This window comes from Pungitius pungitius, chromosome 15 (genome assembly GCF_949316345.1).
Source record: "Pungitius pungitius chromosome 15, fPunPun2.1, whole genome shotgun sequence".
Taxonomy (NCBI): Eukaryota; Metazoa; Chordata; class Actinopteri; order Perciformes; family Gasterosteidae; genus Pungitius; species Pungitius pungitius.
In genome coordinates this window covers 16030750-16047405 of record NC_084914.1, presented here as the reverse complement: position 1 = coordinate 16047405, position 16656 = coordinate 16030750, and the positions used below count along the sequence as shown (strand labels likewise).

The 16656-nt window shown below is 44.2% G+C and overlaps 1 protein-coding gene across 1 annotated transcript in view; it reads left to right on the top strand.

The window, feature by feature from the left end:
* Positions 1-16656, top strand: part of LOC119209732 (hydrocephalus-inducing protein-like) — a gene marked incomplete at its 5' end in the record, with an annotated part of 48326 nt that continues 31670 nt past the window's right edge. The window contains 16 exon segments of the mRNA XM_062557882.1: positions 1-26; positions 1357-1481; positions 2921-3122; positions 3388-3571; positions 4395-4494; positions 5743-5861; positions 6778-7001; positions 7064-7080; positions 7248-7462; positions 8289-8533; positions 8535-8667; positions 8748-8891; positions 9282-9425; positions 9642-9734; positions 13434-13565; positions 14526-14735. Of these exon segments, the coding sequence (XP_062413866.1) occupies positions 1-26; positions 1357-1481; positions 2921-3122; positions 3388-3571; positions 4395-4494; positions 5743-5861; positions 6778-7001; positions 7064-7080; positions 7248-7462; positions 8289-8533; positions 8535-8667; positions 8748-8891; positions 9282-9425; positions 9642-9734; positions 13434-13565; positions 14526-14735 (2313 nt within the window).

The window sequence follows — 16656 nt, the reverse complement described above, 5'->3', positions numbered from 1 at the left end:
ACAGCGCTGGACCCAGGGCTGGACTGGTAATCGGGCATACCGGGAAAATGGGCCGACGCACTTGGGGGCCGGTCGATAGGCCTATAAAAACATTTTATTTAAAAAAAAAAATTTGCTTTCGACCGGCCCATAAAGCAGGGACAGCGGCCCATTGGTTCATTTTCCATACTGACACTGGGCTGGCCCAATCATCTCTTTGCAGGCTCCACCCCTCCCTCTCCGTGTGTCAGCACATGGAGGAGGAGAGGTGACTAGCCATAGCGATAGCGGTGCTTGCGGCTCGCAGTAGGGTTGCCAACTCTCCCAACCCCAAATCAGGGACACTTTCGCGGGCTGACGGGGGGGTGCTAGCAGTCGGCGGCCGGGCTTGCAAAACCTCACATGCTCCGCTCTGGCCACCCGGCACCCGCGCGCACACTGCTCTGATGCGCCACAACTTCACAACAACCGGGAGTTTTTCGCGCGTCATTAACTTAGCAGGCTGTGATTGGAAATCGGTACTGGAGCTGTCCCGGCTGGGACAAATCAAAATTACCCATCATTCTGGATGTCCCGGGTAATACGGGACGGTTGGCAAACCTAGCTCGCAGGCAGCAGAGGAGAAGGTGCAGCAGGTGTCAGTGTGACAGTGAAGTCCAGGAGGGGCAGAGTGAGCAGGAGAGTGTCATTGAAACGGTAAGCAAGCAGGTAGCTACATGAACACATATATATTTTGAAGAATGTCGGTAATCAGACAGTTGATGCACCCCATTGACTTCCATAGTATTTTTTTTTCTACTATGGAAGTCAATGGGGTGCATCAACTGTCTGATTACCGACATTACTGTCCATGGCACTTACAGTAGTTCTCAACCTTGTATGGGTTTTTGGGAACGGAACAGTAGATATGCATATCTACAGGGAAAGCTAGGATAGTGTACTGGTTGGTGGTTGTGTCCGACCGATTGTGGGGGGCCGGTCTGAGCAGAAATGCCAGGGCCCTTTTTTTGTCCCAGTCCAGCCCTGTGTGCTGGTGGTTCAGCATCACCTGACCAATTTAAAATTAAATTATTCATTTCTATCCTCCTAGGACTACCAACATAGAGTGGTGTTTGTGACAGAGAGGGAGCGGTTTGAGGTCCCAGTCCGTGCCATTGGGCCACGTGCCATTCTTGATTTCCGCGACAAACTCCTCTTCCCCGTCTGTCCTGTGAAATCCTCCACAGAGAAGACTCAGCATGTCCGCAACATAGGAAATGGCTATTTGTCAATTTGGCTTTTTTCTACTAGTTTCTAAAACAACATTGAATCCCAGCTGTTAAAAAAAGACGCCAGGCCTTAACTTCCGTTTCTAAATTCTATTCCATCTTTTTCCAGCCCGTTCTCTGTGACGCCATCCAGTGGGACTGTTGACGTCGGCGGGAGCGTCCAGGTGACTGTGGATTTCCACCCTATGACAGTAGGGGTCCACAGCCAGCCGCTGGTCCTGCACTACCACACCGGTGAGAAAACAAATGAGGCTATGACCACAGCATCTGATAAAGCCAGTGTCAGTAGTACAGTGCATCATATCCGGATTCTCCACAGCTGTAGTGAAATATTCTGTTTTGATTAGCAGAAGTTTATTTTTTATTTTTACTTACCTTGTTGCAGTGTATTTCCTACCAGCTGGGTTATTTTTCCACAGAAGCAATTTTCAGAGAGATGTCCTTTTAGTGCAATCATAGATGTGAATCTCTTTCTGGTCACATTGAGTCTGTCACTACACTTGTTAACCCAAATGGACCTCATGAGTATCTGACAATAGTACACACAACATGAACCTGCACTGTGAAACCTCAAACTAACCGCCTCAACACTCAAACCGACCGTTTACCTGAGTTCAGGGAATGCTAAACAAACATTTTGAATTACTTTGCACTCATTTAATGTTCAAAGAGGTTTCAATGCTGAACCTCAGCTTGGTGTAACTCGGCAAACCCAATTTTACTGCATAGTCCGGGAGGAAATAGGCTCATGCTTTTTATTGACTTCCTGCCAAACATCGGTGGCCAAAAATTGCAAACATGACACACTAGGGACGCTTCAATCAGAACCAAATCAGCTTTACTCCTGACCCAGGCTGGACACATTAAAAGTCTCCTCTAAAGCTTCTTCCAGCTGCAGAGCTCCACAGAAGTGGTGTTGGTAGAATAATCCCATGGTGCTAAACAAATTGGTCTGATGGACCATGGAAAATGATGGAAATTGATCATTACATCGCTGGAGGCAAACATGAGCACGGCATGAACAAAGTGCATTTTTACTTTAGCGCTCGTCTGCAATGAGAGTCTACATGCTACACAGTCAGTTTATTTATTCTTTTCCCTCAGTCGGCACTGGAGTCGATTCGTTGTAGATGCACGTTACTCAGAAAGGAAGATATATTCGTTTTACTTCTCTTGGTGGGTGTTGGATAGGGTGAAGGTTCTAAAGAAGTATATCTTTAAAATGTGGTCGTTTTGGCCCTTAATAATCATGTGTTTGAATTTCCCTTTTCTGTTGATATCCGTGATGCAAGAGTGAAAAGCAAGAGTCATTAGTTGTGTGTGCGAAGCTAGTGTGTCACTAACCCAACAGCATGTAAACAGACACACATTCATAATGAATAACTGCAAGTTTTCTTGTCATCATGTTGATGATGTAAAGGCAGTTGCAGGCAGGCAATGGGTTTGACACATTATCACATATAAAACCAAGCTCCATTTGAATGGCTGATCCATTTGATGAAAGCAGTCTCCTTAATCACCTCACTTAATCAGAAAAGTAGTTTGAACAGGATACAGAACATGCTGAGTTGTAGAAATCTTCCTTGGTTGACCTTGATCTTTAAACTCCTGAGACCCAATTAGATGATCTCAATCAGAAGTATTAAAAACCCTCTTCTGTGTCTCCTAACCAGGTGAAGATGTGCACATCAGCTTGCAAGGTGTTTGTGAAGAACTGGACATCCGCCTTGAGGCAGACTCTGTCCTTTTGACAAAGACCTACATGTCCTTGGCCAGCCATCGCACAGTGTCCCTCACCTACAGGAGTGAGATCCCTCTGAAGTACTTCTGGACCACGTGGCCCAGCCTGCAAGAGGAGGCCCTGAGCTTATTGAGGTACGCGTGCACACAAATGCTTCAACACAGACAACAAAAGGATGGGGTTTTGATACAATGACTTCTAGTAGAGAGGGCAGTATATTTTCCCCCTTTTCCTACATGTAGAAAGTAGAATGACCTGCTGCGTTCTTTTTTCTCCATCCTCTATTTGTTGACAGAAATAGCTCAAGTGCCCTTTGCTTTCTTTCTGCCACTTTGTTCTTCTCCCCAACCCGACTTGTTTTCTCGATGTCACGATGTTCGTCTCCTTTTGTGTCTCCAGCGAGAGCTCGGGGCTGGCACAGGAGGAGTTTGAGAGGAAGCGGCTGCTCGCTCAATGCAAAGCACATCCCACAGTGATACATCGCCTTCCGCTGCTGTCCAGAGCCCTGCAGGAGCGCAGAAGCCAGACAGTGAGGGACCACCGGCTGGTCCTCTCACACAGCTGTATTACCATGGAACCAGCGGTGTGTTTGTGTGTGCCTCTGTTTTCTGTGGCCCTCTGTTTCCCTCTTGACTATTATCTCTCATTAGCTACTGGTGCACGCCCTACCCATAGATGTGCACCTTAGTTTCCCTCTTCTGCAAACTGCACTGGATAATAACTTCTCATGACGTATCGGAGTGATCTAATAATATATAACTACATATTGACGCAAAGCAGGTTATTGTCCTTCACTAAAGCCATATCTGAGCTTGCAGGGTTTCAGTAACTTATCAGTTATCAGCAGGTTGGCTGTTTGAAACAGCCTCTAATCAATTCAAAGTACACTATTAAATTCATGCCAAGAGCTCGGTTTTGCAAAGAGTTATTTTTCGGACTCGCTGCTCAAACATAAATCCAATCTCCCCAGCAGCGGGCCACTGAGCTGGGCTCTTTTTGTCAGTGTCTCCTCCACTCGTCAGCCAGGTTCCCTTGGCTGAGGGAGGGAGGACAGTGCGGGGGAAGGAGATTAAACCGTTTACAGGCCAGTCCCAACAATAACCTTGGAAGGGAATTTGAGCGTCCGCAGATTCATATACCCACCTTTTCATTTTACGCGTGAAGAATAAACAGTCAACTTCCACACTGCTTGCCACACTGGAATCAATGAAGTTGGAGTTGCATTAAAAAATATCTTACCTGCACACTACGAGGCTCTCACTAACATTAATCATGAATTGTTTTAAAACCTAAACCTAATCTATTTTCTTCCCCTCTGTGACTGTATACGCATTTACAGTGTGTGCATGCAGGCCTGCTTTATGGGTAGATTCACTCATTCTTCTTCTTGTCTTACTGTGTCTCAGGAGGGTGAGATATGGCCCAGGACTCCAGCCCAGTTTCACATTGTCTTCAAGCCTGAGGAGGCCAAACTGTACCAACAAACCATATATTGTGATATCACAGGTAAGTGGAAAACACATATTTAGCTGACACATTCCAGAGCACAGTACTGCACGTATCTTTATGGGACAGTAACAACCAAACAGCGCCAGAATTTTAGACATGGTAGCTTCATGTTTCCAGGGCCACCAACATTTTTGCTTTATTTTGTGGAAAGTCTCAACATTATTATATTGATTAACATGACGTCTGGTGCAGACATTCATGTTGGCCTCAGGACGAATTGTAAATGCATTTGGATTGCTGACTGGTTCCTCTAGCACCGTCATTGGGTCAATCTTCAAATGTATGAAGTCATTTGGTAATGATCCAAATACATAATGACCTGACAATGCAAATCAGCAAATGAGAGCATGTTAACACACTAGATATGAGCTGTGCTTAAGGTAAGTAACGTGTTCAGTGTAACTGGAGCAACCGTGTTGGAGGGTTACAGCGATGGCTCCGGAGATGAAGGGATGGTGGACGCTAAGGCTCTTCGGTTGCTTTGCCCGTCTACAGTCCATTGACCTGACTTTTTAGGTCAGCAAAGTTTCAGCAAATTCAACTGTCCTTGTGCCTTGCCCCATTAATATGAATACTAGCAATAAGAAAACTTCTATAAAAATCCCATTGACCTTTAGAAATTACGCTTATAACTAAAAATCCAGTCATCAAACAGGATGTGAGTCTCTTGAGGAAGGGAAAAGGTCAGCCAATTTAACTACTGAATACATTACCAAACCTGGGAGATCAGAACCTGGAATTCCATTTTTGGTATCTAATGTACAGACATGCAAGTATAATCAGTGTCTCAATTTACATTGGGCGTCACTTAATCAAACCCTCCGAAGTCCCAGAGACCTTCAGAATGCATTTTGATATAAATTTGACAACATTTTGATTATCCAAGATCAAGTAGCCAATTGTAGTGCAAAATTGTGGTTTTCTCTAGTTTGTGTCCTTAAACTAGGAGTAAGAAGGCAAGTGGTAATTACAAGCAGTCATTTAAAATCCATTTCATTGCAAGATGTAAAGGCATCTCACCTGGATCCAGGTACACTATCTGATAAAGTATGAATCAGAATTCATATCAGACCATGCAGTCATGAGCCCCCAATATCTCAACCCAAAGGTTGTTAAAGGTTTTGGGGAAATTTGCATGTGGCCGCTGAGTGTGTCTTCTAAGCCGCATTGATCTCCATTTTGGGGGTTTCTCTGTCTTTAACTGTGTTCTGAATCTCTCCCTGGCTCTCCTCTGTCTCCACTCAGGCCGTGAAGCTCGGTTGACTCTCACAATAATGGCGGAGGGCATTGGACCTAATGTCCAGTTCAACTACGACCTGATGGACATGCAGAACGTAGTCATTGGAGACACAGACTATTATGAAGTAAGAAAGACAATGCCAAATTGAACTTTTTGCACCATTTGCACTTTACCCATCATCCCTCTTTGTTGTTCAGTTTTATATATATATATATATATATGTATATTTGTATTCTAAAAGTAAATACATAGAGATATGTATGTACTTTTAGAATATCTATATATATTCTATTTGCTAAATATTACATCCGTTCTTTGTTTTTCATTTTCTTCTTTTTTCTATGTATGGGGAGAACAGAGTGGAAAAAAATGTCAAATTCTATATATGAATATGTGGCAAACTAAGCAAATTTTCATTCTGATTCTAACACAGTGATTCTGTTCATTTCGTTCTTGCTGACAAAGCAGCAGACAAAAACAATTTCTACACATTTTAACCCAACTTAACAAGCCCCATCAACTATACAGAAGCCAAAAATCCTACAAGGCAATGATAGAGCCACAGTCCCTGTGTGAAGCTTAAAATGAAGTCTTAGTAGGATTCTATGTTGTTGTCTTATTGTAACGCGTTCATGTTATTTTGTAACATTATGTCACATCTATTGCGCCAAATAACAACAAACCTGAACAATACTATTTGACAGAACTGAAGTATGTTATACAGTCTTTGCCAATCATTTGATAATCAGCGTCCAATAACTATGAAAAATCTAAATTATGTTCATCTGAATTAACATTAGGTGTTAACACCATCCTCATTGGCTGTTTACTCTTTTAAATAAGCTTAACTCTCAATCCAAATTAACTGAAGGGTCAATAACACTTCCAACACAAAAACAACTCATGAACAATCTCTTCTACTGTAATAGAGTCACCAATTGTTTCCTGCTAAATGCAGCACAGGTTTATTACTTTAGTGGGGCTCCTAAGAAAAAAAACACGATTGAGCATCTAATCAGTGGATTGTCTTTTTTGTCCAGGTGAAGGTTCGCAACAGAGGACGGATTGATGCTCCTTTCAGGCTGTTGAGCCGTGACACCACTTTTGGCCGCTGTTTCTCCTTCTGTCCTGAGGAAGGCGTCCTTCCCTCGGGGGCCTGCCAGAATGTGGAAGTCACCTTCTGCAGTCACACATTGGGAACTTTCACAGAGGACCTGCTGCTAACTGTCACAGGACGGCCGCAACCACTTACAGTGACTTTCAGGTGAAGTTAGTTAGTTTTCAGTGGTTGTGTCATTGCTCCCACATGCCACTTCAATTTGTCAGAACTCATTTTTGGAGATGTAGGCTTTGGAAAGTTATTCAATTCTTTATTATATATACATATATTATAATCCAGCAAATCACAACATTTTCTCGAAAAAAGTCCTCCACTTTAGCCTCTACTTTATGTTTCCATTTGTGTTGTCTGTCTCTATGGGCAGGTTTCCCACTTACATTGATGTATAAGTGGGAAACACCTCCGTTGTGCCAATGACCTTTGCCCTTCGTGTCCTGGGGGACGGGTCGGGGTCTCCCAGTATAACTAGTGCCAAACAAGAGTCCAAAGTGTCCTTGAAGGATTGGGGAGGCAGTGCTGCCGGAGACCTTCATGCCAGTCCTGTGGAGTTCAACGTCACACCTGCTGCTGGGTGTGTTCGTGACATGTCAGATGTCACCATTAAGGTAAGAGTAAATGACCAATTGGAAGGGGGGGGGGGGATTTAAAGTCATTGTTTCATCTTCACAGTATTCAGAAATTAAAGGTATTTGAATGTATGACGAAACATCAAAATAGGCCAATGTTTTCAGCCCTAAATCCTGAAGTTTAGTAGCAAATGAGATAAGCAATGCATTCCCCAAATTGATGTATCATACATGTAGGATAAAGAACATCAAGGAGGTAATACTTATATATGTCACACACACACATATACACATATATATATATATATATATATATATATATATATATATATATATATATATATATACACACACTCACCGGCCACTCTATTAGGTACCCCATGCTAGTAACGGGTTGGACCCCCTTTTGCCTTCAGAACTGCCTCAATTCTTCGTGGCATAGATTCAACAAGGTGCTGGAAGCATTCCTCAGGGAGTTTGGTCCATATTGACATGATGGCATCACACAGTTGCCGCAGATTTGTCGGCTGCACATCCATGATGCGAATCTCTCGTTCCACCACATCCCAAAGATGCTCTATTGGATTGAGATCTGGTGATTGTGGAGGCCATTTGAGTACAGCGAACTCATTGTTTTTGTAAATAGTTAGAAAGCACTTAGGACATACATTCAAATAGATGTAATGAGACACGATTATGTAGCTATGGATTTTTACACATCTATCTTTTCCCGTCCTTGTGTGGCACAGGCCACAGTGACATTGCCCCTCACTCTGGGAAGATATTTTCATCCCTCACATTCGCTCAGAGCAGAGGCTTCAGCTCACCGCGTACACGCCGTAAAGAAACTGTGATTGTGTCTCAGTTTCCTCAGAGCCACAGAGGGACGTTTGGCCGGGTCGAGCCCAGTGAGGGGGAAGTGCCACCCGAGAGCCAGCTGGAGCTGAAAGTAGTGGCTCACCTGAAGGACACACTTCTCTTCCGGGCCAGGATGGAAGTATCTATCCAGAACAGCCACGTGCACACTGTGCTTCTGTCCGCCACCGGCACTGGCACCACAATTGTCAGTGACAGACCTTTCGCGCCCAACCTTGATCTAGGTACATTTTTAAGGTAGAATGAGTAAGCCTTTGCCCTCCTCTGGCAAAGAGAGGCCTGTGTTCAGCCTCAGCCCTTCTCGTGTGGAGCTCGCTCCAGGCGGCTCAGTCGACATGGTGCTGACAGGATCTTCAGACTCCCCCAAGGTGAGACAGTTGGCTCGCAGGCTCACAGTGTTTATCTCTGATATTATATGTACAGTTGCTATTTTCTTGTCTTCACCAAGGTTGTTCAGGAGCGCCTGGTGTGCCATGGCTTTGTGGGTCGACAGGGCTGTAGAGAGCTCATCATGTGCGTAGATCTTACCTGTCGCTTTGTGGCTCCCATGCTCAGAATTTCCTCCAGGCAGCTGAAATTCCACCTGGAGAAGGTTGGTCAAAAGATAATTGTGGTGGCGGGCGTGGTTTCAGCCCGGCGGCAGGTGGGAGAGAGGAGGAGTGGCTCGGGGAACAGTGCCAGGTGAAAACGATGACAATCAGCTGGGGATAATCGTGTGTGTGTGCTCTCCCCTATATAACAGTAAGGCAGGGGCGAGCGAGGGAGAGGGAGAGAGAGAGAGAGAGAGACAGACCGAGCGAGCGCCGTGTTCTTGTGAGCGGAATAAATAAAATATTGAAACTCACCCCCCTGGTCTCGAGTGCCTGTGTCCACAGCCGTACCAACCCACACCGTACAATAATCTCTCCAGGAAACCGTTCAAAACTATTTTATTAGTTATTTAATGTTTCTTTAATGTACCCTTTTTTAATACGTCTCACAGGTCCCAGGAGAGAGGCTAATGCCGTTATACGAGAAGCTCGTCTTGGAGAATGTGTTGTCTCTGTCTCTTTCTGTTGAGCTCTCTCTGGTTGAGCCCTTCTCTTTGTGTGAGGCCTCAGGAGCCCACAGCCCGGCTACCACTAAGGTACACGTATCTTCCTTTTTGTTAACTTTTTCATTTCATGCTCCAAGAGGAGAAACCTATTGATTTTAGTGGCACACAGACTTTTGGCCTGGCACGAGCACCTCATTTGAATCTTCTGTCGACTGCCAATCGTGTGTTCTATGTGAAAATAACTAGGATATTATTAGGACTATTTTTTTACATTGTTTAACTAAGACAAGATTTATCTTTTCCCAGTCCATGACTATAGGTGATGGGCAGCAGGCTGAGCTGTGGGTGTGCTTTGACCCAACTTACTGTCAGGATCGGGTGTCACGAGTCGTGAAAGAGGTAACAAATTCCTGTTGTATTGCTTAGTTTTTTCATCCAGGTCACATTTTGACCTTCACAGAAGAGCATATCCCAGGACAGATACCTGTTGTCTGGGAGTTTTTTGGACTCAGTATTTAAGAAATAATATTAACCACTGTTTCTTTATATGGGGCTTTTCTCTTTAATAAACACAGTATTTTTACCTCCAAATCAAATAACCCGAGGTGATAGGCTTTGATAATGGGTATAAATGCTTTATCAAAGAGGTCACAAGCCCAGTGTTGCAATGTGAGTACATTTAGTGGTTCATTTAGTTTTTAGCATTTCCCTTTTAATGTATACTACAATTTACCCAACAATATCATAAAGATGAGATCGTTGTTTTTCTGAAAAGCTGACTTTTTGCATGCAACATTAAAAACAGTTAAGTCACTGTAATGATAAGTGAAATATGACCATCAACCACTAGGTGGAGGCACCTGTAGTTGTTTGCATGAATAGAGCATCTAGGATCTGGAGAAGCTCAAACAATAATCATGCAATGTAGATTGAATGTGATCACCGCCTTTGCTTGAATGAGTATCTAAACGTATAAATAAATATATATTTCTTAGGTCCTCGAGATACACTACCAGGGACACCCAAAGCGACACAAGGTGGAGCTGTATTTTTGTGTTCGGGTCCTTGGTCCGGCGCCCAGTCTGCTGCTTGTTTCTGTCAGCCTCCTTCCCCTCTCCACTCCCTCTACCTCTTCCCGTCTCTTAAAAACCCTTCAGTTCATTAGGTGTTCATCAGTCTCAGGCGTGCTGGAGGGGTGGGGTTCCCGAGTCCACCAGCAGATGGGGCCATAGCTGTCCCAGGACACAGCCATCTTCTGGGGATGTAGCGTCCCTCCAGGACCCAGCCTCTCGTGACGCCACAATACCTTGAGTCTATTTAACAGTGTGCTACGTGCTAATTTCATTGGGTTGTAGAAATAAGTCAAGCACATAGTTTCAGTGACACCTTTTTTTTACCGATCAAAGCAATGTTCAAAACTGTAATATACCGAAGGAACAAGTTTTAGGGTAAAGAGCAAAATCCCTTCCATATTGCAAAAATGTCTGCAAAAGACAAATCTACTGATTGTGTAGTCAACGTAACACTGTGCCTCTCGAGCTTTTGCTCCGACTCCTCTTCCTCAAAATGTGACAGTCTCTGTGTTCGTGGCCTCGAACCAACTAGATCTTTTTTTCTTCTTCCTAATTGATCTCCTCTCGCTCAAATGTCTCCTCTGCCTGTGCTTCTGATCGCTACAAAATCTCTATTCAAGTTTCAAAATATGCATTGTCATGTGTACAGCTAACTGTACCATGCTTTGTTGCAAATATGACATTAAGTCACAGCAGCAGTCAGTCATCGATCAGAGTGTGTGTGTGTGTGTGTGTGTGTGTGTGTGTGTGTGTGTGTGTGTGTGTGTGTGTGTGTGTGTGTGTGTGTGTGTGTGTGTGTGTGTGTGTGTGTGTGTGTGTGTGTGTGTGTGTGTGTGTGTGTGTGTGTGTGTGTGTGTGTGTGTGTGTGTGTGTGTGTGTGTGTGTGTGTGTGTGTGTGTGTGTGTGTGTGTGTGTGTGTGTGTGTGTGTGTGTGTGTGTGTGTGTGTGTGTGTGTGTGTGTGTGTGTGTGTGTGTGTGTGTGTGTGTGTGTGTGTGTGTGTGTGTGTGTGTGTGTGTGTGTGTGTGTGTGTGTGTGTGTGTGTGTGTGTGTGTGTGTGTGGTGCTGTTATCAATGTTAGAGACCCTGTGTCAGGGCAAACTGAAGGAACATGTTCGAACGCCTGTTCTGCAACATAAACAGAATTCACTGTCCAGTGCGCTGTGTGTCTTTTAGTCATTTTAACCCTTGTTGCGCATACAATTACCAATGTCAAGTTCCTAGCATTCCAATTGTTGGTTACAGGCACCACACATAATCAAAGGCCACCTCGCTGACACCACATATAGACACCTGCATGTCCAAATTACCTGACGTTTCCCTCAAGATAAACAAAAGCAACAAAAACTACATTATTAACGGTGTGGTGGTCTGAGGCTAAAAACTTTTAGTCTCTTTGTTCTGTAGCGTCTGTCTGATGACAGGACTGAGGACTGTGCTGGGGGGTGTTCTGTCCTTGATGATGTTTTCAGCTCTCCTGGTGACCCTCGTAGAGTAAATGTTCTGTAGAGAGGGGAAGGCTGCTCCTGAGATGAACTGTGCTGTTTCTATCACACGCTGGAGTGCTTTCCTGTCTTGTTCAGTGCAGTGTCCTTACCACACTGTGATTGATGTGGTAAGGACGCTCTTGACCGTAAAATTTGCCGAGAATTTCTGTTGGCATGCCAAATTTCCTCCGCCTTCGTAGGGAGTACAGGCTCTGCTGGGCCTTCTTAGCGATCTGGAGTGTGTTGTGAGACCAGGTGAGGTCCTGGCTGATGTTCCAAGTAATTCAAAGGTTTTCACCCTTACCACCTCACCAATGTACAGTGGTGTGTGCTGCACCTTCTCCCTCCTTGGGTCGATAATCATCTCCTTGGTCTTGTTTGATTTTAGGGAGAGATTATTATTGTGACAGCCGGCCACAGGTTCCTCCACCTGTCTTCTGTACGCTGTCTCTGCCCCACCAGTAATCATTCCAATGGCCGTAGTATCATCTGTAAACTTGATGATACTGGTGTGTACAGCAGGGGACTCAGTACACATCCCTGTGGAGGGGGGGGGGGGGGGGCTCTTTCTTCTCTCCTTTATAGGAAGTTCAGCACCCAGTTGCAGGTGTCAGATGCAAAGTGAGGAGTTTTGGTGGAACGACCGTATTGAAAGCTGAGGTGAGGTCTATGAAGAGAAATCTTGTACAGGAGTCCTTGCCCTGGGAGGGTTGTGTGGATGACGTTGTTCGCTGCATTGTCATTGGACCTGCAGCAGGTCTGCGGTTCCTGGGATCATCTTTTTGATGTGGGTCCTGACTATACCCTCACAATCACATCACACGTGGGGTGAGTGCAACGGGACGATAGTCATTCAGGCAGGTCAGTGTTTTTCTTTGGGAGGGTCACGTTGGTGGTGGAATCGAAGCAGGTGGGCACATGAGCCAGTGCCAGTAACAGGTTGTAAATGTCAGCTAGCACGTCAGCCAGCTCTGATGGGCAGGCCCCGCCGGCGCACCTGGATATGTTGACTGGGCCAGATGCCTTCGTATCACCCTTCTCTTTGCTTCACCCTCTCCGTCTTGGATTATGACCTCTCTTAACAATCCGTCTCATTGGTCGGCTCGCTAATCACTCTGCAACAATCGCTCCCAAAAGTCTCTCTTTCTCCCTTGCACACCACCTCTTTGAGAGAGAATCGGGACATCATGAAGTAGGGTTCAAAATGAAAGCCCTTTAAAATCTCCTTCGGGATCTTCAAATCATATTCACAAAACAATTTGTCTATTTCTCTACAGTCAAAAACTACCTTGAATTTCCCGTTTTTTAATCGGAATGTAAGTATTATACAAAAACTGAAACATACCTGTAACTAATATGTAGAAAATAAACAAACGGATGAATGGATGAAATGGATCTCAAGGATAAATGTACATAATCACTCTGAACTACTGGGAATAAGTCCAGAAACACTTCTTGCACAAACTAAATGGCAAACGTATTGAAATAGCTCATTTGCACCGGAGATGAGTGGAACTGTTCTGAATTTTTCTCATCATAGAGAGACAGAGATAGTGGAGGTAGAGGGGGAGCAGACAAATCCAAAAGATGGGACCGAAGAAGAAGAAGGAGGATGGAGTTGGCCCAGAATGCCTTCTCTGGCCTTTTCGGATCCACTAGGGCCTGGTGCAGATGAACGGAGCAGCTCACGGGACCCTCTGGGTGCCCAAGAGGTAAGCAAATGCTCGCTTGTGAACAACAATTTGTTATTGTATGGAGAGTGCCTGCTGCAGGTGGGAAGGTCAGTCTGTCTGTATGCTGTGATGCTATGGAGAAAGAAAACATGCAAATAAACTCACACGCACACATTTTTGCACTATAAAGTTCAGTTTGTTCTCAGCGTGCATAATATCTTCCTTGTTTTTGATCTATTGATGTAATTGAATGCTGAAACATTCAGAGAAGCCTTCATTGATGTTTCCTTATTCATAATGTATGCATGAGACTTGTAACACTAGTGTTTATGTCATTTGGAGCCACAACAACTAATGATTTTCACTGTTGATGAATCTCTTGATTTGTCTTTGAACAATCAAATCCTCTTCTTGTCTACTGTGTAGACAATTTCACTAATGTAAACCTAAATATGCCAATAGTGTCCTTATTTCTCTTACGTGTTGCATGTGGATGATATTAGCTGGCAAGAAGTAAACATTGATCCAAGTGTGAGATGAAACGCAGACTTGAGACGTGATAATGTGAGAGCAAAAAACCAGATGAAGAAAAGAAAAACACCCTTAGTTAGGCCGGAAATAAAAAAATAAAAAGCGTGCGGGGAAGAACAATCTGGCAATGAGTGAACAACAAGGTGGAGAAGATGTTGGTGGGGGGCTTTGATGGGAGGTGTGTAGACCGGGAGGAGGGATGAGCCGGCTGCAGGCAGTTGTGTGAAGTGAGTGGACCAGCAGCCAGGAAGGAGGCCGAAAAGCAACAAACTCGACATGCAATGATGTAGAGACAGACAGACGGTCGAGTACTAAGAGACGAGAAGAGAAAACCCATTCACCAAAACATCTCTTTAATGTGAACGCACAATAACAATAACAGCAGAATCAATGAGAATTCATCTGTATTTTTTTTTCTGTGCCTCTAGGTGTTTGATATCTTGCCGATATTCGGTCATCTGCAACCTGGTGAGCAGCAACAGGTCATTTTCTGCTTCTACGGCCACGAGAATGTCAGCAGCGAGGTGGTAGCACAGTGCCGTCTAGAAGAGGGGCCGACCTATGAGATCCGACTCCGAGGAGAGACATCTTTAATCAGCTACAGCCTGTACTCCACGCATATCGACTTTGGTCTGCAGGTATGTAAGCACAGCTCCTTTACTCAGACTTAAATCTCCTCAGAATGTTAACCCAACAAGCCATACCAATCAAGAAGGTAAGTTTCAGTCTGTGTCAAAGACATCATATGTAATGTTCAGGGTGAATGTCACCGTATAGTTTTTCACACAATGGTCTTTTGCACCCACACTCAGAACGATTCTTGAGCTTCTTGTCTGTTCAGCAATATTCTTTTTCTTATTTTTTCTTTCTCGGTGTCTCTCCCTCTGTTGCTCCCTGTGTTGCTTTGTGGAAATGGAAATGTTTTTGAATCACCCCTCATGATGGTGACCCCTCATGAAACTATTACTGTGATGTATCTTCTGTAATGGTAAAATATGTTATAACATAATCTTATGCCAAAAGATTGATTATTGTCTGTAATGAAGCAATGTGAGAAGAAAAGGGAGACCCAAAAGTTGTCTTTTGCAGCTATGTGAAGGAGGATAGTCAAACTGGCCTTCACCCGAATGCTCGAACAAAGGAACCCTGTTACTCCCATCTTTGCCTTGATTCGTTTCCTGCTTGATTTATAACTTTTCATCTGTGTTATCTCACAGGTGGTTTAGAGTTTCAGGCTTCAGTAGCTCTCGTGTCTGCATACCACTAGAAATGACCTTCATGTGTGTGTATAAGAACTCAGCATTTTCACTGCTCGGAGACGCCATCTCCACAGAGCACCGTGATACGTGCCTGTGTAGTTGACCTCCTGCTTGCAAGCAATAAATGGACTTTCTGCAACTTTGATCATTCATCAAGACTCCGTTTTATTAGACAAATCATTCTCTTCTACCGAGCTTATTGAAATATTCCACAACAATTTGGCGTCACGAACAGGATGCACTGACTGTCCGTCAGGCTCCGGGGGACCGTCCGGAGAAAAAGGCCTTTTCCAGGATCACCAGCTGATGATCCTGCCTCATACCTCCTTAGACAAGAGAGAAAGGACGGGCGGAAACCAAAGGAGTCCTGATTGACGTCACGTGTATCCTGCGAAAAATAATTAATTTCTACAGACTCGGGTAAGAAGTTGAAATTCCAATTATAAAGTAACAGTAAGAGTTGAACATAGCGGAAAAGGATGACTGATCAAGTGGTTGTTGTAGTCTGGGGAATATAGGCCTACATTTATTTTTTAACATTTGGGTGTTTTTGTTTTTATTATTTTTGTTTTTATTTCATTTTGAGTACATGATTCCGGGATATTTCTGATGCATTATTTTATGCGAAGGTAGATAGGACTGTGTACGATGGCGATTTCACTCGGAACAAATTCTCCGAGATCGTAACACTCGCTATTGACTACCCGGGTAAAACAAGACCGTTGTTATAGACAACCAAACGTGAATTCTACCTGTAGAATAAGACCGTGGCTGTAGCACACGTGAGTTTTATGCTGAAGCAGGTAAAACGATATCACTGGTATTGACAACCATACGTGAGTTCTACTGAATTACCTTTAGAACAAGACCGTGGCAATATCGTAGCGTGAGTTTTACGCTGGAAACAGGCAGAACGATATCACTGGTATTGACAACCAAACGTGAGTTCTACTGAATTACCTTTAGAACAAGATCGTGGCAATATCGTAGCGTGAGTTTTGACTGGGGTTTTTGCAAAAGTTTTTCCTTGTATAAAGAAACTAAGCCTTACGGTGACGACTGTATTGTAATAAGTAAACCGGTAGGGTCCACACCAGTAAAAGATGGGTGGCCAGTCCGCAAAACACACGGAACCGTGGGGTCCGATTGTGGCAATGATGCAGCAGAAATACGGGAAAACATGTACAGAGTGTCTCCCATACTGGACAAAAGAGTTTGGGTTTCCAGAAAACGGCTCGTTGAGTGCCGCTAAACTCAAAATGTTAAGAGGGGATTTGGAAGCAAGGTTGAAAGAATTGAA